At 41.3% G+C, this 21,297-nt stretch overlaps 1 protein-coding gene across 2 annotated transcripts in view; it reads right to left on the bottom strand.

Annotated features, from left to right (window-relative positions):
- Window positions 1-4,109: 4,109 nt before the first annotated feature.
- The window catches only part of tdt (terminal deoxynucleotidyl transferase), a 141,048-nt gene continuing 123,860 nt past the window's right edge, over window positions 4,110-21,297 (bottom strand). Inside the window, exon 11 of one of the 2 annotated variants that reach the window (XM_021580065.3) lies at window positions 4,110-4,885. In XM_021580065.3, the coding sequence (XP_021435740.1) occupies window positions 4,799-4,885 (87 nt within the window). In that variant the 3' untranslated portion in view covers window positions 4,110-4,798. 2 annotated transcript variants of the gene reach the window in all.

Raw genomic sequence — 21,297 nt, 5'->3', positions numbered from 1 at the left:
TTGCTTTATGTTTTGGATCATTGTCTTGTTGGAAGACAAATCTCCGTCCCAGTCTCAGGTCTTTTGCAGACTCCATCAGGTTTTCTTCCAGAATGGTCCTGTATTTGGCTCCATCCATCTTCCCATCAATTTTAACCATCTTCCCTGTCCCTGCTGAAGAAAAGCAGGCCCAAACCATGATGCTGCCACCACCATGTTTGACAGTGGGGATGGTGTGTTCAGGGTGATGAGCTGTGTTGCTTTTACGCCAAACATAACGTTTTGCATTGTTGCCAAAAAGTTCAATTTTGGTTTCATCTGACCAGAGCACCTTCTTCCACGTTTGGTGTGTCTCCCAGGTGGCTTGTGGCAAACTTTAAACGACACTTTTTATGGATATCTTTAAGAAATGGCTTTCTTCTTGCCACTCTTCCATAAAGGCCAGATTTGTGCAATATACGACTGATTGTTGTCCTATGGACAGAGTCTCCCACCTCAGCTGTAGATCTCTGCAGTTCATCCAGAGTGATCATGGGCCTCTTGGCTGCATCTCTGATCAGTCTTCTCCTTGTATGAGCTGAAAGTTTAGAGGGACGGCCAGGTCTTGGTAGATTTGCAGTGGTCTGATACTCCTTCCATTTCAATATTATCGCTTGCACAGTGCTCCTTGGGATGTTTAAAGCTTAGGAAATCTTTTTGTATCCAAATCCGGCTTTAAACTTCTTCACAACAGTATCTCGGACCTGCCTGGTGTGTTCCTTGTTCTTCATGATGCTCTCTGCGCTTTTAACGGACCTCTGAGACTATCACAGTGCAGGTGCATTTATACGGAGACTTGATTACACACAAGTGGATTGTATTTATCATCATTAGTCATTTAGGTCAACATTGGATCATTCAGAGATCCTCACTGAACTTCTGGAGAGAGTTTGCTGCACTGAAAGTAAAGGGGCTGAATAATTTTGCACGCCCAATTTTTCAGTTTTTGATTTGTTAAAAAAGTTTGAAATATCCAATAAATGTCGTTCCACTTCATGATTGTGTCCCACTTGTTGTTGATTTTTCACAAAAAAATACAGTTTTATATCTTTATGTTTGAAGCCTGAAATGTGGCAAAAGGTCGCAAAGTTCAAGGGGGCCGAATACTTTCGCAAGGCACTGTATATACTGTATTGTGTCCTATTCTACTGTATCTTAGTCTATACCACTCTGAAATTGCTCGCCCAAATATTTGTATATTCTTAATTTCATTCCTTTACTTTAGATTTGTGTGTATTGTTGTAATCACTGCAAACCCTCCCAGTGGCTGGCAAACAGATTTCCTTATGGAGTTTTCATTAAATGGGGGTTGCAGTACATTTATCTAAAGCCATCCCTTTAAATACGGTTTACCCTTAATTTGTATTTTCTCGACAGAGAATGGCTTCAGAATAGGTTCAGAATATTAGGGATCAATTAAAGAAATCCATCAAAATATAGGCCTATGAACATCTCAGCTTCAGCACCGATTGGTAGATGTAAAAAAAATATTGGATCTTTTAGATTATTTAGGGTTAGGAATCTACCTACATCCTAAAAAACAGGTTTGGAGAGCCTTTACGCACAAAATATATTGGTGAGTCAAAAATACAGTGCCTTGATTCATTCTAAAAGTGGCCATTCAGTTGTTTGATCCATTAAATATAGGAAGGGGAGAAAACTGTGACAATAAGGGTTGATCAATAAGTCCTGTAAATCTACCCTAATCTTCAGTGATCATGGTACTGATATGACAACGATCCAGTCATTGTAAACCATGCGCCAGGCTCCAGGTTTAAATTGCCAGGCTTGGTCTGCATTCCATGATGATTCCATAAAGTGGGCTGCATGTCCCAAATGATTGAACAACTTGTAAAAACGTTAAATATTTTCCACTGTCATTACTAGCGACCCTCGGTATCAACCACACGGACATGACAGAGGAAAGAAAGGGAAACGAACAATGTAATGTAATGATGCCAAATGCAGGCTACAAATTGAAGGGAACTAACACTAAAGTGATAATTATATATGTGTGTGGGTATTACTGACGGTGACTACCGATAGTGGCTAATATTTAAACAGGATACAAATTGTTTTAAAAAAAACCTGAGAATAGTCCGGACTGAGATTACAACATTATGGACTGCACAAAGATGACATTTGACCCGACTGTCATCTCATTTGGCTTGTCATCTCATTTGGCTTGTCATCTCATTTTTGGCTTGCGTCTCCAAGATTCATCCCTGCAAGGACATGCAATTTAATTTCTGCATAATGGCACAGCATTTCATATACTTCCCTGTGGGAAAGGGGCACACAACACGCCTGTCATGTTGATATGCTTCTGTTTGATGCCATATGACTGGTTTCACATTTGTAGCCAACAATCATAAGGTAAAATAGATTTAAAACCATTTTAATTTATATTTACAATCCCCTTATCCAAAAGGATGACTCATTTAGCTAGCTCTCGTCATAAAACAAATGTATCTATGAATGTATTTTTACATCAGCAGTTGTCAAAGTGCTTGTACAGAAACCAAGCCTAAATTCCCAATCAATAGCTCTTACCAATTAGTAAATGACAGTGCATAGAGAACGGTGTTATTTATGTCAGGAAAAAATGTATTTGCTGTTTTTCCACTTGGAATCAACAGGTTGCGCAACCTTATTCATCGTATCCTTATTCAAATGTGTACCTTGCTGGCACTGGCTTTTCCCATGCGCAAGTTCAAGGTCAGAATACGGGTAGAGAGAAAAGTGCATAAACATTGAATTAAGTTCAATTTACGCACTGGTAACTCGGGTCTGAATTCCTCCCATAGTTACTGAAGACATCACAGCTAAAAAGTATTTGCCCATGCAGTATTAGATAAGCTGCCTCAGCTGGACAGTGAAACGTTCATTGCCATCGTTTTATTATTATACAACCCAATGACCCAGGCCTCCAGAGAAAGGCAGATAGAGCTCCAGTTTCAACACCACTGTGTAGGCCTGTCTCAGAATGCAGTTAGTGTGACTCTCTGTTTGACCGTTCAGCCAGGATAGGAGAGAGAGGGGGGTGAGAGGGAGAGCTAGGCCCTGGGGTCGAGTCCTCAAAGTGCCTGTTATGCTCTACTTAAAGATCTTTAAATAGGGTGATTCACTAGGATGTGATAGCCCCAGTGATCTTTCAGCGGTATCATGGGATGTGCTTGATCTGAGCATCATGGGAAACTGGGCTAGGTTGTGGACAGGACAGCAGGCCATGCTACTGTGCGACTGGAGGACTGTGCTCTTTATATCTTCAGCAGATGAATCTGTATGACCCAGCACAGCTACCGTAAGAAGAGTAATAGCATGCTTCCTAATAAGAGGCCCTTAAAACAGCAACACTTACTACCGATGTAGGATGTTAATTTGATCACTCCGTTGTTGCCGAGAATTGTTCTGCACAGCAGGAAATGCCAAATTGGCTTCGAAAGTTTGTCATTTCCACTTTGACATTTCTGACTTGATTCCACTTTGAAATTTCTGACTTTGAATTTCTGACTTACAAAAATTTCCATTAATTATAATCCACATAATAATGCCCATTTCCTGTTGCTGCAAGATTATTTTCCTGCTGTAGCAAACTGTCTGAAATTAAAATTCTACATCTGTAAATGACTGTATTTACAATGTAAACTGACCTGTCATATGAACCCTGGTGATTGCAGTATCTCCAGTATGGTTGATTGGCCTTAATCAGCACAATTCATTCCTGCACCTAGGGAAGGGATTCATTGCGACACAGCAGACTGAGGGGAGGAGTCTGTAGCAGTAGTGAGCGGTTGCTACTGTAAATGCCCTCCAGTGGATGTGGAGGCACTAACGGAGGCTAAACGGGATGCTGAATGCACCTCTATCTGCAGCTCATTACCCTCCTCTCCATTCCCAGGAGGCTTGGCTCCGGTTCACTTCGAGAGCTGTCCTGCCAGGAGGAGGGTGATTACAACCATTTTACTCAACAAGGGACTTTCTCTCTCTTGCCCGCGCTTATGCCCCTCTCCTCTTCCCTTTTTACCTCATAGCCATTTGATTTATGTAGTTATGTATCAATCACATAAGAATACTCAGAGAAAAACAGGTTTTGAATGACAGAACAGAATTTTTATTTACTAAGAGGCTAAGAGAAAAAAGCCAGGCATGATGAAAAGAATATAATCATGAATCATACATCAGTATGTAGTCTGACAACAGAACACAAGTATAAAAATCAACCCAGATTAGGCTCTTTGAAATGAGATTGCAGTAGTGTGTAGCCGAGGGGGGAGACAGATGGGAATTATGTACTGCAGTGGTTCCCAAACTGCGGGGGGCACAAGGGGATGGCAGGGGTGGCGCGGAGTTCCCCAAAATATATTTTTTAAGGAACTCGGGCTTTCAACTTACTCTTGAAAGTTGACATTTCTAATTTGGGTAGTGCATCAGCAGTTTTTCCTTTTGTCATGTCAGTTATTAGATAGCGATTTATAACTTGTCAGAAATGTCCAGATCAACTAGCCCATGTCAGCTAATGTTTTGTAGCTAGGTTTTTAGCCCATTAATTTTGTTGTAATGTTTAACTCACTCAGATATTACATAAACACACGTAAGACATGCCAAAATCTGTAGAACTGCAGGAAATTAGCTTTAAAACAGCAAAATATTTCTCCACCCCATGGCAAAATGTGTTTCCCAATGTTGGAAGGTGGGCTGAGAATTAAAAAGTTGGGAACCCCTAATGTACTGTATGTATAAAGGTGGTATTGTATGGGTGTCTGTGAGAGGATGATGCTTATGCATTTCTCTGCCAAGGCTCCACATACTCCAAACCCAGATGGGCAAAGATGTCCTCCTCAGTAGTCGCCAGTAGGCATAGTTTCTGGAGAAAGAACAAAGACAAAATTGATGGTTGGATTCAGAAATATAGTAGACATAAGAGACATGTGAGAGACTGTGAGAGTTGACATGGCTTGACAGCAAGATGCCGCGCACGCACTGAAACATCTCAAGTTGCAAACCAAACAAGCCCAAGTATGAGCAAATCAGAGGTCACTCATGTTAGTCTCAGATGAACAGAAAGATAACATCGCTATACAGTGGCTTGTGAAAGTATTCACCTCCCTTGGCATTTTTCCTATTTTGTAGCCTTTACAACCTGGAATTCAAATATATTTTTTGGGGAGTTTGTGTCATTTGATTTACACAACATGCCTACCACTTTAAAGATGCAAAATATTTTTTATTGTGAAACAAACAAGAAATAAGACCAAAAAAACAGAAAACTTGAGCGTGCTTAACTATTCACCCCCCCCCCAAGTCAATACTTTGTAGAGCCACCTTTTGCAGCAATTACAGCTGCAAGTCTCCTGGGGTATGTCTCTATAAGCTTGGCACATCTAGCCACTTGGATTTTTGCCCATTCTTCAAGGCAAAACTGCTCCAGCTCCTTCAATTTGGATGGGTTCTGCTGGTGTACAGTAATCTTTAAGTCATACCACAGATTCTCAATTGGATTGAGGTCTGGGCTTTGACTAGGCCATTCCAAGATATTTAAATGTCTCCCTTTTAACTATATGAGCGTTGCTTTAGCAGTATGCATATGGTCATTGTCCTGCCGGAAGGTGAACCTCCGTCCCAGTCTCAAATCTCTGGAAGACTGAAACAAGTTTCCCTCAAGAACTTCCCTGTATTTAGCACCATCGATCATTCCTTTAATTCTGACCAGTTTCCCAGTCCCTGCCGATGAAAAACATCCCCACAGTGAAGCATGGTGGTGGCAGCATCATGCTGTGGGGGTGGTGTTCTCAGGGTGATGAGAGGTGTTGTGTTTGCACCAGACATAGCATAGCAAACCTGGTCAGAACTACAGGAAACGTATGCTCTCTGTAATTGCAAACAAAGGTTTCTGTACCAAATATTAAGTTCTGCTTTTCTGATGTATCAAATACTTATGTCATGCAATAAAATGGAAATTAATTACTTAAAAATCATACAATGTGATGTTCTGTATTTTTGTCTCTCACAGTTGAAGTGTACCTATGATAAAAAATGACAGACCTCTACATGCTTTGTAAGTGGGAATACCGGCAAAATCGGCAGGGTATCAAAAACTTGCTCTCCCCACTGCATGTGTTGGGCCCCTCTGACAGCTAAAGGCAGATGATAAACAACCCTTACTGGTAGGAGAGAGGGAACTTCTAGGACTTCTAGGCATGTATTCTGCCATTCTAGCCCGTTATTTACAATGCAAATAACAAGGGGGACATTACAGGCCCTGAGTGCATGCTGGGTAAAATAAGTCAGTCCAGCCCAGGTCCAATCTGTGTAAATATCACTCCCTCTGTCTTCATTTGACTTCTGTCTCTGTTGATAAAATCAATTTCACAAACAGTCCAGGCTTAAATCTTGATAATCTAAATTTGATTATGACCTGACACACATTAAACGCAGTCATGCCCGCATGTCTGACAGGGGCACACACACACACTTTAAGTCTCTCCACCAGCTAAGTGGATGATTGGTTCTCTGCAGGTCACTAACAGGTCACTAACTCTCACATACATTAAACTCTAGAGAAAACACCCCCATGGTTACAGCAGATGAAAATCTTTCCACAGAGGTGCAATTTGCTACACTGCTCAAAAAAATAAAGGGAACACTAAAATAACACATCCTAGATCTGAATGAATGAAATATTCTTATTAAATACTTTTTTCTTCACATAGTTGAATGTGCTGACAACAAAATCACACAAAAAGTATCAATGGAAATCAAATTTATCAACCCATGGAGGTCTGGATTTGGAGTCACACTCAAAATTAAAGTGGAAAACCACACTACAGGTTGATCCAACTTTGATGTAATGTCCTTAAAACAAGTCAAAATGAGGCTCAGTAGTGTGTGTGGCCTCTACGTGCCTGTATGACCTCCCTACAACGCCAACTCCTGGACAGTCTGTCGTGCAACGTGGCGTTGGTGGATGGAGCGAGACATGATGTCCCAGATGTGCTCAATTGGATTCAGGTCTGGGGAATGGGCGGGCCAGTCCATAGCATCAATGCCTTCCTCTTTGCAGGAACTGCTGACACACTCTAGCCACATGAGGTCTAGCATTGTCTTGCATTAGGAGGAACCCAGGGCCAACCGCACCAGCATATGGTCTCGCAAGGGGTCTGAGGATCTCATCTCGGTACCTAATGGCAGTCAGGCTACCTCTGGCGAGCACATGGAGGGCTGTGCGGCCCCCCAAAGAAATGCCACCCCACACCATGACTGACCCACCGCCAAACCGGTCATGCTGGAGGATGTTGCAGGCAGCAGAACGTTCTCCATGGCGTCTCCAGACTGTCACGTCTGCCACATGTGCTCAGTGTGAACCTGCTTTCATCTGTGAAGAGCACAGGGCGCCAGTGGTGAATTTGCCAATCTTGGTGTTCTGGCAAATGAAAGACGTCCTGCACGGTGTTGGGCTGTAAGCACAACCCCCACCTTTGGACGTCAGGCCCTCATACCACCCTGATGGAGTCTGTTTCTGACCGTTTGAGCAGACATATGCACATTTGTGGCCTGCTGGAGGTCATTTTGCAGGGCTCTGGCAGTGTTCCTCCTGCTCCTCCTTGCACAAAGGCGGAGGTAGCGGTCCTGCTGCTGGGTTGTTGCCCTCCTACGGCCTCCTCCACGTCTCCTGATGTACTGGCCTGTCTCCTGGTAGCGCCTCCATGCTCTGGACACTACTCTGACAGACACAGCAAACCTTCCTGCCACAGCTCGCATTGATGTGCCATCCTGGATGAGCTGCACTACCTGAGCCACTTGTGTAGGTTGTAGACTCCATCTCATGCTACCACTAGAGTGAAAGCACCGCCAGCATTCAAAAGTGACCAAAACATCAGCCAGGAAGCATAGGAACTGAGAAGTGGTCTGTGGTCCCCACCTGCAGAACCACTCCTTTATTGGGGGTGTCTTGCTAATTGCCTATAATTGCCACCTGTTGTCTATCCCATTTGCACAACAGCATGTGAAATGTATTGTCAATCAGTGTTGCTTCCTAAGTGGACAGTTTGATTTCACAGAAGTGTGATTGACTTGGAGTTACATTGTTTTGTTTAAGTGTTCCCTTTATCTTTTTGAGCAGTGTATATTCTTCCCAACAACTCCCTTGTACCAGAGCAGACCACCAGAGACGTTTTTCCCTCTCAGGAAGTAAATAAGACAACACCCACACAGTGATTGGGGAACTGGTGAAGTAGTCACATATGAGAGCTTTGGACAGTCAGATCTGAAGGTGATATAGCTCGTAGAGCATCATGTTCAGGCATCCCTAACAAGATGCATGCTTACTGTTCAAAAGGCTCAACAGAAAGCTATGGTAAGCTCTAACATCCAACTAACAAAGGAAATGTGAACTCTGACCAATCCCCACGGGGGAAATTTATTCATTACATACTGACAAGTTATGTCTATATTAACTTGTCAGTTATTTGTGCCCCAATAGCGGGGGCACTGGTTAGATTTCCTCGACTAAGCGGTACCCCCTGTATATATCCTCGCTATTGTTGTTTTACTGCTGCTCTTTAATTATTTGTTACTTTTATTTCTTATTCCTCATATATATATGTATGTGTGTGACAAATACAATTTGAATTGATTTGGTTTGACCACAGCAAACTCTCTGAAAGCTTTGACCAAGAACATATTGTTGCTCTTCTGAGCCTGGCCTTACTTGACTTAAACCCTTTTACTCCGTAAGGAGCATATGCCATCCAAATATAAGCCTACTTACCATGTACTACAATAAGTACTACTTTATTCAAACAGAACTATGGTAAGCATTTCTGACAGAGGAGGAGCTGGAGTGCGAGTTACTGCATGTCAGTGTCCTTGACTTAGTGACCGGCTAACCAGCTGTGTATTTCGTCTTCCCGCTGCATATTTACATCTCTCGTGGATGTGAACACAGACATCAGGCCATCTTAACATCTGCCTTCTGTCATTGCCTCCGTGCCATGACACACAGGCTGATGGAAGGGTCTGATGGAAATGATTGGCTGCCACTCGAAGAGCCATGCACATCCACACACAAACACACAAATTAATGCACACGCACAAATTCAAACATTTGTTTTACTATATTTGTGTGGAGCAAACAATTGATTCCCATTCAAAAACATGTTTGACCTAACTCCTAACCCTAATCCCTAAGCCTAAACTAGTATTTTTCCGTGTGCGGGAAATGTCCGAATTCTTCCATGTTTTACTATGTTTGTGAGTCACCACAAGGATAGTAAAACCAAAAACACACACACACCACACACTGGAACAGACTTGCTGGCTTGTGGATCCTCAGACACAGTGATATGCAAACACAGTTGAATAATATGCAAATCCACACTAAATGAACCACTCATAGGAACATGTAAATACAGATGTTACACAAACACACACACAACAGGTGGCCTGTCAGAGAGTACTTTCTTTTGATTGTATTCAGTGTTGATATTCATAATCTATAATACACCGGTAGTATGTCTGAAGGACATGTCAATTCGGGACTGTTGCGTTTGTTTTCCTCTGTTGGACAGCAAGCAATGAATTTAAATTATTCAAAGGAAAATCAGTATTTTGACATAGTCCGCTTTTGAAAATCACCCATTTACATTTGTGTCCAACTCGTTGACACTGAAAGATCCCCCAGGACTAAAGAACACATTGTTTCTGTAAGAGAGGAACATATACATCCACCTATAGTCTACCGTATCATATTTCTCCGTATCCATAGCGTACTACTCCCGTGGGTCTCTCCATTAGAAATCCATAGATATCACATCAGGACTATTACATAAGGCATACCAGCGTGGGCCACAGCCTTCCTCCCTCTCTTTGTTTAGATATTTTTCTTCTTACTGTCATCACCTGGAAACATGTTATTGCCAAGAGGGTGGTGAATTGAAAAATGTTTTGATTGTCTGTAAGTTAATCTATCTTTATTGCAGCTCACGGGAAAGGGCTGACAGTGGTGGAAAAGTGGGAGTCGATTAGTGCCTCTGCTGTCCTACTGAAACGATCCACCCACGATCAGCACGCACGCACATGCTCACACGCGCACACACCTAGCCTTCTCCAGGCACACTGGGACAGCAGCATAGAACCTGGGAGAGAAAGGAGGCGATTCGGACGACTCACTAATCAACCCAGCAATTAGTGTTAGCATCATGAACCCCTCTGAACCATAAAAAGGCTATTGAGCTGAATGTGGTTTACATGGCCTAACTCTCTCAGCCTGCTAATCGGCCAAATAAACTGGGCAGTAAGGGGAAACAGTGCCAGATAATCAACCATTTAATCATACACAGAAAATGAGTTTATTTGGCCGCCAGGGTTTTGCCACATAAACATGAGTAAAAAAATACATAATTGTTGATTAGAGTGTCCGAAGCAAAGGAAGACAAAGTCATTACGCCGGTGTAATATGACCTCACTATATCTCATCGTCTATTAAGCAGAATTCTTTATTTATCTCCTCTGACTCGTTCCTTCAATCCTTCATAAGGCCTACATAAACACATCACTGTCACACAGCTAACATAAGCCCAAATCACACGGAGGGACATCCGTCAACTATGTGAATTTTGGGTAAGCGCGAGTAACGTAGTGTTCGCCAGCGTAATTGTGATGAAAAGCCATTGTAAACAGTTGTATTCTCTCTTGAAATCAGAGTTACCTCATTCCTCGAGTTTTCCAGCCTATTTCCAGCCTATGTTCGAAATCAACACAGGTAGGCTGCCATTGTTTTCAAATAGGTAACCTAATTGTCAGAACAAACACAGCCTATACGTCCCAATAAACATTTTAACCATAAAACTTTACTTAGCAAAGTAGAGAAGTTTAAAACAATTCCTCTAATTCCAGATGTGAATATTTGGAAACCAAGGCAATCAATAACCATGCACTTTCTTTTGAGGCTCCCTAAATGTTATCAGCATATCGCTTGCGCGACCCGGGCTGGGAAAAACCCAGGATAATTGTTATTCTAACTTCCGCGAAGCATATAAAGCCCTCCCCCGCCCCCAATTTGGAAAATCTGACCACGACACCATTTTGTTGCTCCCAGCCTATAGACAGAAACTAAAACAGGAAGCACACGTGCTCAGGTTTGTTCAACGCTGGTCTGACCAATTGGATTCCACGCTTCAAAATTGCTTCGATCACATGGACTGGGATATGTTCTTCATTGCGTCGGACAATAACATTGATGAATACGCTGATTCGGTGAGCGAGTTTATTAGCAAGTGCATCGGTGATGTTGTATCTACAGCGTCTATTAAAACATTCCCCAATCAGAAACCGTGGATTGATGGCAGCATTCGCGCAAAACTGAAAGCTCAAACCACTACATTTAATCAGGGCAAGGTGACCGGAAACATGACCGAATACAAACAGTGTAGCTATTCCCTCCGGAAGGCAATCAAACAAGCTAAGCATCAATACAGAGACAAAGTAGAGTCTCACTTCAACGGCTCAGACACAAGAGGTATGTGGCAGGGTCTACAGTCAATCACGGACTACAAAAGGAAAACCAGCTCCGTTGCGGACCACGATGTCTTGCTCCCAGACAAACTAAACAACTTCTTTGCTCGCTTTGAGGACAATACAGTGCCATTGACACAACCCGCTACCAAAACCTGCGGGCTCTCCTTCACTGCAGGCAACGTGAGTAAAACATTTAAACGTGTTAACCCTCGCAAAGCTGCCAGCCCAGACGGCATCCCCAGCCACGTCCTCAGAGCATGCGCAGTCCAGCTGGCTGGCTGGTGTGTTTACGGACATATTCAATCAATCCTTTTCACAGTCTGCTGTTCCCACATGCTTCAAGAGGGCCACCATTGTTCCTGTTACCAAGAAAGCTAAGGTAACTGAGCTAAATGACTATCGCCCCGTAGCACACACTTCCGTCATCATGAAGTGCTTTGAGAGACTAGTCAAGGATCATATCACCTCCACCATACCTGACACCCTAGACCCACTCCAATTTGCTTACTGCCCCAATAGGTCCATAGACGACGCGATCACAATCACACTGCACACTGCCCTAACCAATCTGGACAAGAGGAATACCTACAGTGGGGCAAAACATTATTTAGTCAGCCACCAATTGTGCAAGTTCCCCCACTTAAAAAGATGAGAGAGGCCTGTAATTTCCATCATAGGTACACTTACACAGATTTCTGGCTCTCACAGACCTGTAACTTCTTCTTTAAGAGGCTCCTCTGTCCTCCACTCGTTACCTGTATTAATGGCACCTGTTTGAACTTGTTTTCAGTATAAAAGACACCTGTCCACAACCTCAAACAGTCACACTCCAAAGAGGTGTCAAAGGACACCAGAAACAAAATTGTAGATCTGCACCAGGCTGGGAAGACTGAATCTGCAATAGGTAAGCAGCTTGGTTTGAAGAAATCAACTGTGGGAGCATTTATTAGGAAATAGAAGACACACGAGACCACTGATAATCTCCCTCGATCTGGGGCACCACGCAAGATCTCACCCCGTGGGGTCAAAATGATCACAAGAATGGTTGCAAAGTGAATAGTGAATGACCTGCAGAGAGCTGGGACCAAAGTAACAAAGCCTACCATCAGTAACACACTACGCCGCCAGGGACTCAAATCCTGCAGTGCCAGACGTGTCCCCCTGCTTAAGCCAGTACATGTCCAGGCCCGTCTGAAGTTTGCTAGAGAGCATTTGGATGATCCAGAAGAAGATTGGGAGAATGTCATATGGTCAGATGAAACCAAAATATAACTTTTTGGTAAAACCTCAACTCGTCGTGTTTGGAGGACAAAGAATGCTGAGTTGCATCCAAAGAACACCATACCTACTGTGAAGCATGGGGGTGGAAACATCATGCACGTTGTGCGTAAACAGAGGTGTAAGGATTGGATGAGTGAGTTTTGAACGAGTGGACAACATCTGAAGTAAAAATGTTCAGTTTAATTGCACTACAAGCCTCCTTGCATTTGTAACACAAAGCTCTTAGACACTTACCCAGTCAGACTCACAGCTGTAATCGCTGCCCAAATTGATTATACCATGTATTGACTCAGGGATGTGAATACTTATGTAAATTAATATCTGTATTTCATTTTAAATACATTTTAAATACATTTTTTTTAAATATAAAAAAAGTTTTCACTTTGTCATTATGGGGAAGTGTGTGGCTTAGAAAAAAATCTATACTGTATATTTTGAATTCAGGCTGTATCAACAAAATGCGTAATAAGTCAAAGGGTATGAATACTTTCTGAAGGCACTGTATACAGTTGAAGTCGGAAGTTTACATACACTTAGGTTGGCGTCATTAAAACTAGTTTTTCAACCACTCCACACATTTCTTATTAACAAACTATAGTTTTGGCAAGTCGGTTAGGACATCTACTTTGAGCATGACACAAGTAATTTTTCCAACAATTGTCTACAAACAGATTATTTCACTTATACAGATTGTATCACAATTTCAGGTGGTCAGAAGTTTACATACACTAAGATGACTGTGCCTTTAAACAGCTTGGAAAATTCCAGAAAATAATGTCATGGCTTTAGAAGCTTCTGATAGGCTAATTGACATCATTTGAGTCAATTGGAGGTGTACCTGTGGATGTATTTCAAGGCCTACCTTCAAACTCAGTGCCTCTTTGAAATCAAAAGAAGTGAGCCAAGACCTCAGAAAAATATTTTGGACCTCCACAAGTCTGGTTCATCCTTGGGAGCAATTTCCAAATTCCTGAAGGTACCACATTCATCTGTACAAACAATAGTATGCAAGTATAAACACCATGGGACCACGCAGATGTCATACCGCTCAGGAAGGAGACACGTTATGTATCCTAGAGATGAACGTACTTTGGTGCGAAAAGTGCAAATCAATCCCAAATCAACAGCAAAGCACCTTGTGAAGATGCTGGAGGAAACAGGTACAAAAGTATCTATATCCACAGTAAAATGAGTCCTTTATCAATATAACCTGAAAGGCTGCTCAGCAAGGAAGAAGTCACTGCTCCAAAACCACCATAAAAAAGCCAGACTACAGTTTGCAACTGCACATGGGGACAAAGATTGTAATTTTTGGAGAAATGTCCTCTGGTCTGATGAAACCCAAATCTAACTGTTTGGCCATAATGACATCATGTTTAGAGGAAAAAGGGGGAGGCTTACAAGCCGAAAAACACCATCCCAACCGTGAAGCACGGGGGTGGCAGCATCATGTTGTGGGGGTGCTTTGCTGCAGGAGGGACTAGGGCACTTCACAATATAGATGGCTGCATGAGGTAGGAAAATTAGGTGGATATATTGAAGCAACATCTCAAGACATAAGTCAGGAAGTTACAGCTTGGTCGCAAATGGGTCTTCCATATGGACAATGACCCCAAGCATACTTCCAAAGTTGTGGCAAAATGGCTTAAGGACAACAAAGTCAAGGTATTGGAGTGGCCATCCCAAAGCCCTGACCTAAATCCTATAGAATAGTTGTGGGCAGAACTGAAAAATTGTGTGCGAGGAAGGAGGCCTACAAACCTGACTCAGTTACACCAGCTCTGTCAGGAGGAATGGGCCAAAATTCACCCAACTTATTGTGGGAAGCTTGTGGAAGGCTACCAGAAACATTTGACCCAAGTTAAACAATTTAAAGGCAATGCTACCAAACACGAATTGAGTGTATGTAAACTTCCGACCCACTGGTAATGTGATGAAAGAAATAAAATCTGAAATAAATAATGCTCTACTATTATTCTGACATTTCACATTCTTAAAATAAAGTGATGATCCTAACTGACCTAAGACAGGGAATTTTTTACTAGGATTGAATGTCAGGAATTGTGGAAAAACTGAGTTTAAATGTATTTGGCTAAGGTGTATGTAAACTTCCGACTTCCAACTGTACTTCCGAAACACAACCCAGTTGATAAATGTAGAATGTCGTTGCATTCATGCATTGCTGCCACATTTATATTAAAGCACTAGCCAATACATCATGTTGACTTGCAGTTAAACATATCACTAAATACACTTGCTAACAATACATCACAATTTCAGAGGTAACAACGCACAACCAAAGTGCCAATTTCAGTATGAGCTGGTGGGGACATTTAAGTCCAATCGAAAGCTGATCTTAGCTGTGAAGCAGTTGGTTTATGGCAGGGTTTCCCAAACTCGGTCTTGGATCATATAGCCTACATGGAGGGGTTTTTACACACATCCAAAATAATAACAGGAGCTGGCAATAATAATGTAATAGCTTACATATATTTATAGATAAAAACGGGATGTCCGCTCACTGTTTTGCTGCTGCCTAACTTTATCTTTTAATAAAGCTTTGGCGATAAAGATTTATTTCAAAGCGGTCTCCCGAGCCAAACCTTTTATCGATGGTCTTAGTCCTGGGGCCCCGCCTGGGTGCACGTTTAGTTTTTTGCCCTAGCACTACACAGCTGATTCAAATAATCAAAGCTTGATGATGAGATGGATATTTGAATCAGCTGTGTAGTGTTAGGGCAAAAAACCCTGTGTTGTCACATAGATTTTGACAAATGAAGCTCATCCTATCCAGCTGTGACGCAGTGCCCATTATGCACACAGAAGAAGAGTGTTTTTTGTGCCCATTAACCTCATATTTAGAAACATTACCTAATGATTTCTCCCATTTTGTTGAATTTGATTAAAAACCAAGCATAGCCTCTCCTCCTCTGTTTTTTGTCATGCCCAATGCATTCGCCATGTAGTCAAGACTATCGATAAAATGTTTTCCTCGTGAGGCCTCATGAAATAAACCTTTATAACCAAAGCTTGATTAAAAAAAATCAAGTTTGGCAGGACAGTGAGCGGACATCCCATTTTTATCTATAAATATATGTAAGCTATTACATTATTTTTGCCAGCTCCTGTTATTATTTTGGAAGTGTAAAAACCCCTCCATGTAGGCTATATGCCCATCTTGAAATGAGAGATGAGCCCATGTTATTTAATAAACTGTAGTATCAATCCATAATTGTTGCGTTTCCCAGCAAGAAAACCAAATACTGTTGCTCAAACAGAAGGGGGAACGAACAGAGTCACTGACAACAGCCAAAACAATGGGGTTTTAGGAGGGATTCTGAAAGAGACTCATGGGGGTGTCCACTGAAAGTTGACTAGCAACAACATCTGGAACCTTAAAGACACCCACCATGAGTGCCCACTAAATTTGACGAAAAACAGGCAAACAAAAATAAAACCCACGCCAAACTTAAAGACAGGAAGCACACCAAAAAGTGGAGCAAAATGAAAACAGGGAAGATCAGATAAAGGTATTTTTTTCAATAAATCAAATAGGGAGAGACAACTAAAGGAGTTAACCCTCTACATCTCTCAAGACAACTGGAGCACTGGGCCAGCCATTCTTAAATATCACCTGGGTCAGCAGAGGTGAAACACCTACCCACTAACGAGATGACAAACCTGTGAGCGTCCCATGTGTTAACGTCCAATCTTGAAATATAAATGGAAAAACCACTGCCTGTAACAATAATGGACTAGGAGGATAATATGCGGTTACCCCTGCCGAAATTGGAGTTTATGACTATGCAAATACTGTCAATAACATACAGATCTTGATTGCACCTTGATTGCACCTTGATTGCCAGTGAGTGGCCAAGCCTTCGTCACACTTACAACTTGTTTATTCATCAAACCCAGCCCTTTTCGCGCCACCGCCAGCTATTGCGCTCATAATAATGGCTGTGAAAATAGCAATAAATATTTCGCACACACCCACAGATCTATAGTGCTATCGCTAGCGCTTAGACTCACCATTGAATAAGGTTTGTTAAAATAGAGCCCTGGGTGTTTTTCTCGGCTCTCTCTTGTACGGACCCCAACAGAATGCTCCATTAATGATTACAATAAATTACGTTTCACTGGTCTACTGAAGCCTGAAAATAATGAATTGGTTTGTTCTAAAGGGGCTGGTTTTGCATGACCAATTTAATTCCTTCTGCATTCACACAATGTGATCCGATGCTGCTGCATCAGCAGAAAGAAGGTTCGGCTCAATTAAAAAAGTATCTGCAAAACATGAGCTCTGTCTGGAAGTTTTTCTTTATCTGTGCTTTCATCTTATAATGAGTTCATTCTTAAAAGTCTAAGCTGTGGTGGATGGGGGGGATCATTTAGCTATTTGATTAGAATTGTAGGACCCCTTTAGGTATAAAAAATATATATAAAACAATTATTTTATAAACATTTTAATTTGGACTTTACTAATATAGCCCAGAGAAACGCATTGAATAACACATTCATAAATGGCAAAAAAGTCAGTCAAAAAATGTATAATAAGAAACAAGGTTTGTAAAGTGTCTGTCCTATATCTAGGAGATACAAGAAAGCTCAGGAAATGTTATCATAATTTTATTTTAACACATATTTAACCCCTTTTTTGGGTAGGCACAAAACTACCTTCATACTTCCATTCATTTTTTAAAACCGGTCCCAGTTTCCTTCCGACGAGTCCTGTGACACTTGTGGGTGATGTAGAACAAAACCACCATCAGGTTCTTGAGTCTTCTCTTTCCATAGAGTGCTCACCATAGTTTTGTAGGTCAAACGGACGCTGCAGACGTTTACGTGAGAAGTCCGATTTTTGGGATGTCTCAGTTTGACAAACACTGCCCTAGCTCTGCCACCTTTCACCGCAGATACGGAAGTGCGACATACAGTGCCTTGCGAAAGTATTCGGCCCCTTTGAACTTTGCGATCTTTTGCCACATTTCAGGCTTCAAACATAAAGATATAAAACTGTATTTTTTTGTGAAGAATGAACAACAAGTGGGACACAATCATGAAGTGGAATGACATTTATTGGATATTTCAAACTTTTTTAACAAATCAAAAACTGAAAAATTGGGCGTGCAAAATTATTCAGCCCCTTTACTTTCAGTGCAGCAAACTCTCTCCAGAAGTTCAGTGAAGATCTCTGAATGATCCAATGTTGACCTAAATGACTAATGATGATAAATACAATCCACCTGTGTGTAATCAAGTCTCCGTATAAATGCACCTGCACTGTGATAGTCTCAGAGGTCCGTTAAAAGCGCAGAGAGCATCATGAAGAACAAGGAACACACCAGGCAGGTCCGAGATACTGTTGTGAAGAAGTTTAAAGCCGGATTTGGATACAAAAAGATTTCCCAAGCTTTAAACCTCCCAAGGAGCACTGTGCAAGCGATAATATTGAAATGGAAGGAGTATCAGACCACTGCAAATCTACCAAGACCTGGCCGTCCCTATAAACTTTCAGCTCATACAAGGAGAAGACTGATCAGAGATGCAGCCAAGAGGCCCATGATCACTCTGGATGAACTGCAGAGATCTACAGCTGAGGTGGGAGACTCTGTCCATAGGACAACAATCAGTCGTATATTGCACAAATCTGGCCTTTATGGAAGAGTGGCAAGAAGAAAGCCATTTCTTAAAGATATCCATAAAAAGTGTCGTTTAAAGTTTGCCACAAGCCACCTGGGAGACACACCAAACATGTGGAAGAAGGTGCTCTGGTCAGATGAAACCAAAATTGAACTTTTTGGCAACAATGCAAAACGTTATGTTTGGCGTAAAAGCAACACAGCTCATCACCCTGAACACACCATCCCCACTGTCAAACATGATGGTGGCAGCATCATGGTTTGGGCCTGCTTTTTTTCAGCAGGGACAGGGAAGATGGTTAAAATTGATGGGAAGATGGATGGAGCCAAATAAAGGACCATTCTGGAAGAAAACCTGATGGTGTCTGCAAAAGACCTGAGACTGGGACGGAGATTTGTCTTCCAACAAGACAATGATCCAAAACATAAAGCAAAATCTACACTGGAATGGTTCAAAAATAAACATATCCAGGTGTTAGAATGGCCAAGTCAAAGTCCAGACCTGAATCCAATCGAGAATCTGTGGAAAGAACTGAAAACTGCTGTTCACAAATGCTCTCCATCCAACCTCACTGAGCTCGAGCTGTTTTGCAAGGAGGAATGGGAAAAAATGTCAGTCTCTCGATGTGCAAAACTGATAGAGACATACCCCAAGCGACTTACAGCTGTAATCGCAGCAAAAGGTGGCGCTACAAAGTATTAACTTAAGGGGGCTGAATAATTTTGCACGCCCAATTTTTCAGTTTTTGATTTGTTAAAAAAGTTTGAAATATCCAATAAATGTCGTTCCACTTCATGATTGTGTCCCACTTGTTGTTGATTCTTCACAAAAAAATACAGTTTTATATCTTTATGTTTGAAGCCTGAATTGTGGCAAAAGGTCGCAAAGTTCAAGGGGGCCGAATACTTTCGCAAGGCACTGTACATAGTAGGTGGATGCTGAGGATTGAGATTCATCCAATGTTGTTTATTATGTTACTTAGATTGACGCACAGGTGTATCAATCGACTCTAGGGGGATAACTGATTTTAATGTTTATTCTATTGTATTTGAAAAGTTGCTGTTGAAATAATTAAACACGTTCCACATGTAAAAGTCGCATTTTCACATGTGAAATAGCTGTTTTCACATGTTGAGCCTATCTTAATGTCGCATGTAAAACCATAATATCATATGTATTAAATTTAGTTCACATGTTATCACCACCTTTTCACATATGAGGAGAATAACATGTTTTCACCTCATGTGAATGGCAGATTCACATGTGAAAATCACATTTGCCCTTTCACATGTAAAAAAACCTCCACGTGTCAATCTCACTTCCACATGTGTGATAGCATTTTCAAGTGAAAGAAATTCACAAATGAGAATCACATTTGCTGTTTCTAAGCTTGGACGGTATACCATTTATACCGTATACTAGCATATTTGGAAGTAGTCATGGGATGGTTTCTCAATACCGTTGAAACTATTTCATTAAAGTTTTTTAATACATTTGAATATTTGTAGCTGCTTTTAAGGAAATACCGGCAGTCAACTTCTGCAATATGTTAGGCGATAAAGCAGATCGCGTTCTTCATTTCACCTGTCACATTATAATTCATTATGAAGTTTGCTGGTAGTCTTTAGCCACATGGTATTTGATTACAAGCACAAAATGACAGGTGAACGACAAGCCTTGTGAATGTCTTACGGTTGTGCAGCACGTGCCAGGTGATGTAGTTACAGTATGGAATTCACAACTAAATGTTGTGCCAGCTAGACATCTTATAACTATTAAGTTAATTGTCAAAAATGTGCTCAATGCTCTGCAGTTACGAATTTGGATTGCTAATTTAGTAGCTAGTTATTAGCTAAGTGGTTAGCTTCTTACAAAATCAAGCTTCTCTTGGTAACAGCAGAGAATCGCTTCCTGGATCAAGTGCCTTGCTGTCTTAAATTTGTTTTGTGTGTGCAGCAAACTTGTTTTGTTACTTGTATAATTTTAGTAGCTGGGATGTATGTCCTGCAAATAATTTATGTCAAAGAATGTATAAAAGGTTAGCATTCACTCTAGGATTTTACATGTACTTTACATGTAACCTTCGAATTACAGAGGCTCAGTGGGGTTGGAAAATGTTGCCCCTTGTTGTTTACTGCCAGTATTACCGAATATCCCGGGATGGCACAAGTTTGGAATGAAGGTATAACTGTCTGCATACCGCCCAAGCCTAGCTGTTTCCCATAAAAGAAAACTGCGTGAAAATCTCACCTTCACATGTGGAATTAAAAGTTCACATGTGAAAAACAATCACATGTAATTTGTAGTTTCATATACTGTATGAAAAACGTTGACGTGATTGTTACTCAAACGTGAACTTGCAATTCCACATGTGAAAGTGAACATCAAATTAGCAGTTTCACATGTATGAAATCTCCACATTTACTCCTATGTACTCCAATGTAAACAAAGTAAATGTAAAACACTGTATAGCCTAAAAACATGGTTAAAACTATCATTTTTATATCATAGATGGTTAGTACTTGCATCCATAGCGTAGACTGGGTTGCATTTCTCCAGCCCCATCCCTCAGCTTTTTACAGATACTGTGGTTGGGAAAACAGAGTATTAATGTTTTAATTAGGACTACCGCTTTCAACACCTTTAATAGAGTAATATTATATGGTGCAAATATTATATAGTCTTATTATATGGTGCAATCCTCTAGTGAGTGAGTTACTTTTGTGCCATTAATATCAAGCAAAACTCCTGTAGTCGAGAATAAAATTCTGAGTTTTGCATACAAAAATAATGATATTTAAAGAAAAACATAAACCCAAAAGTATTGATAGCAAAATA

Source organism: Oncorhynchus mykiss, chromosome 23 (genome assembly GCF_057628025.1).
Source record: "Oncorhynchus mykiss isolate SJ-2025 chromosome 23, ASM5762802v1, whole genome shotgun sequence".
Classification (NCBI taxonomy): domain Eukaryota; kingdom Metazoa; phylum Chordata; class Actinopteri; order Salmoniformes; family Salmonidae; genus Oncorhynchus; species Oncorhynchus mykiss.
The sequence above is the reverse complement of the archived record's forward strand: the minus strand, read 5'-3'. Positions and strand labels throughout refer to the sequence as shown.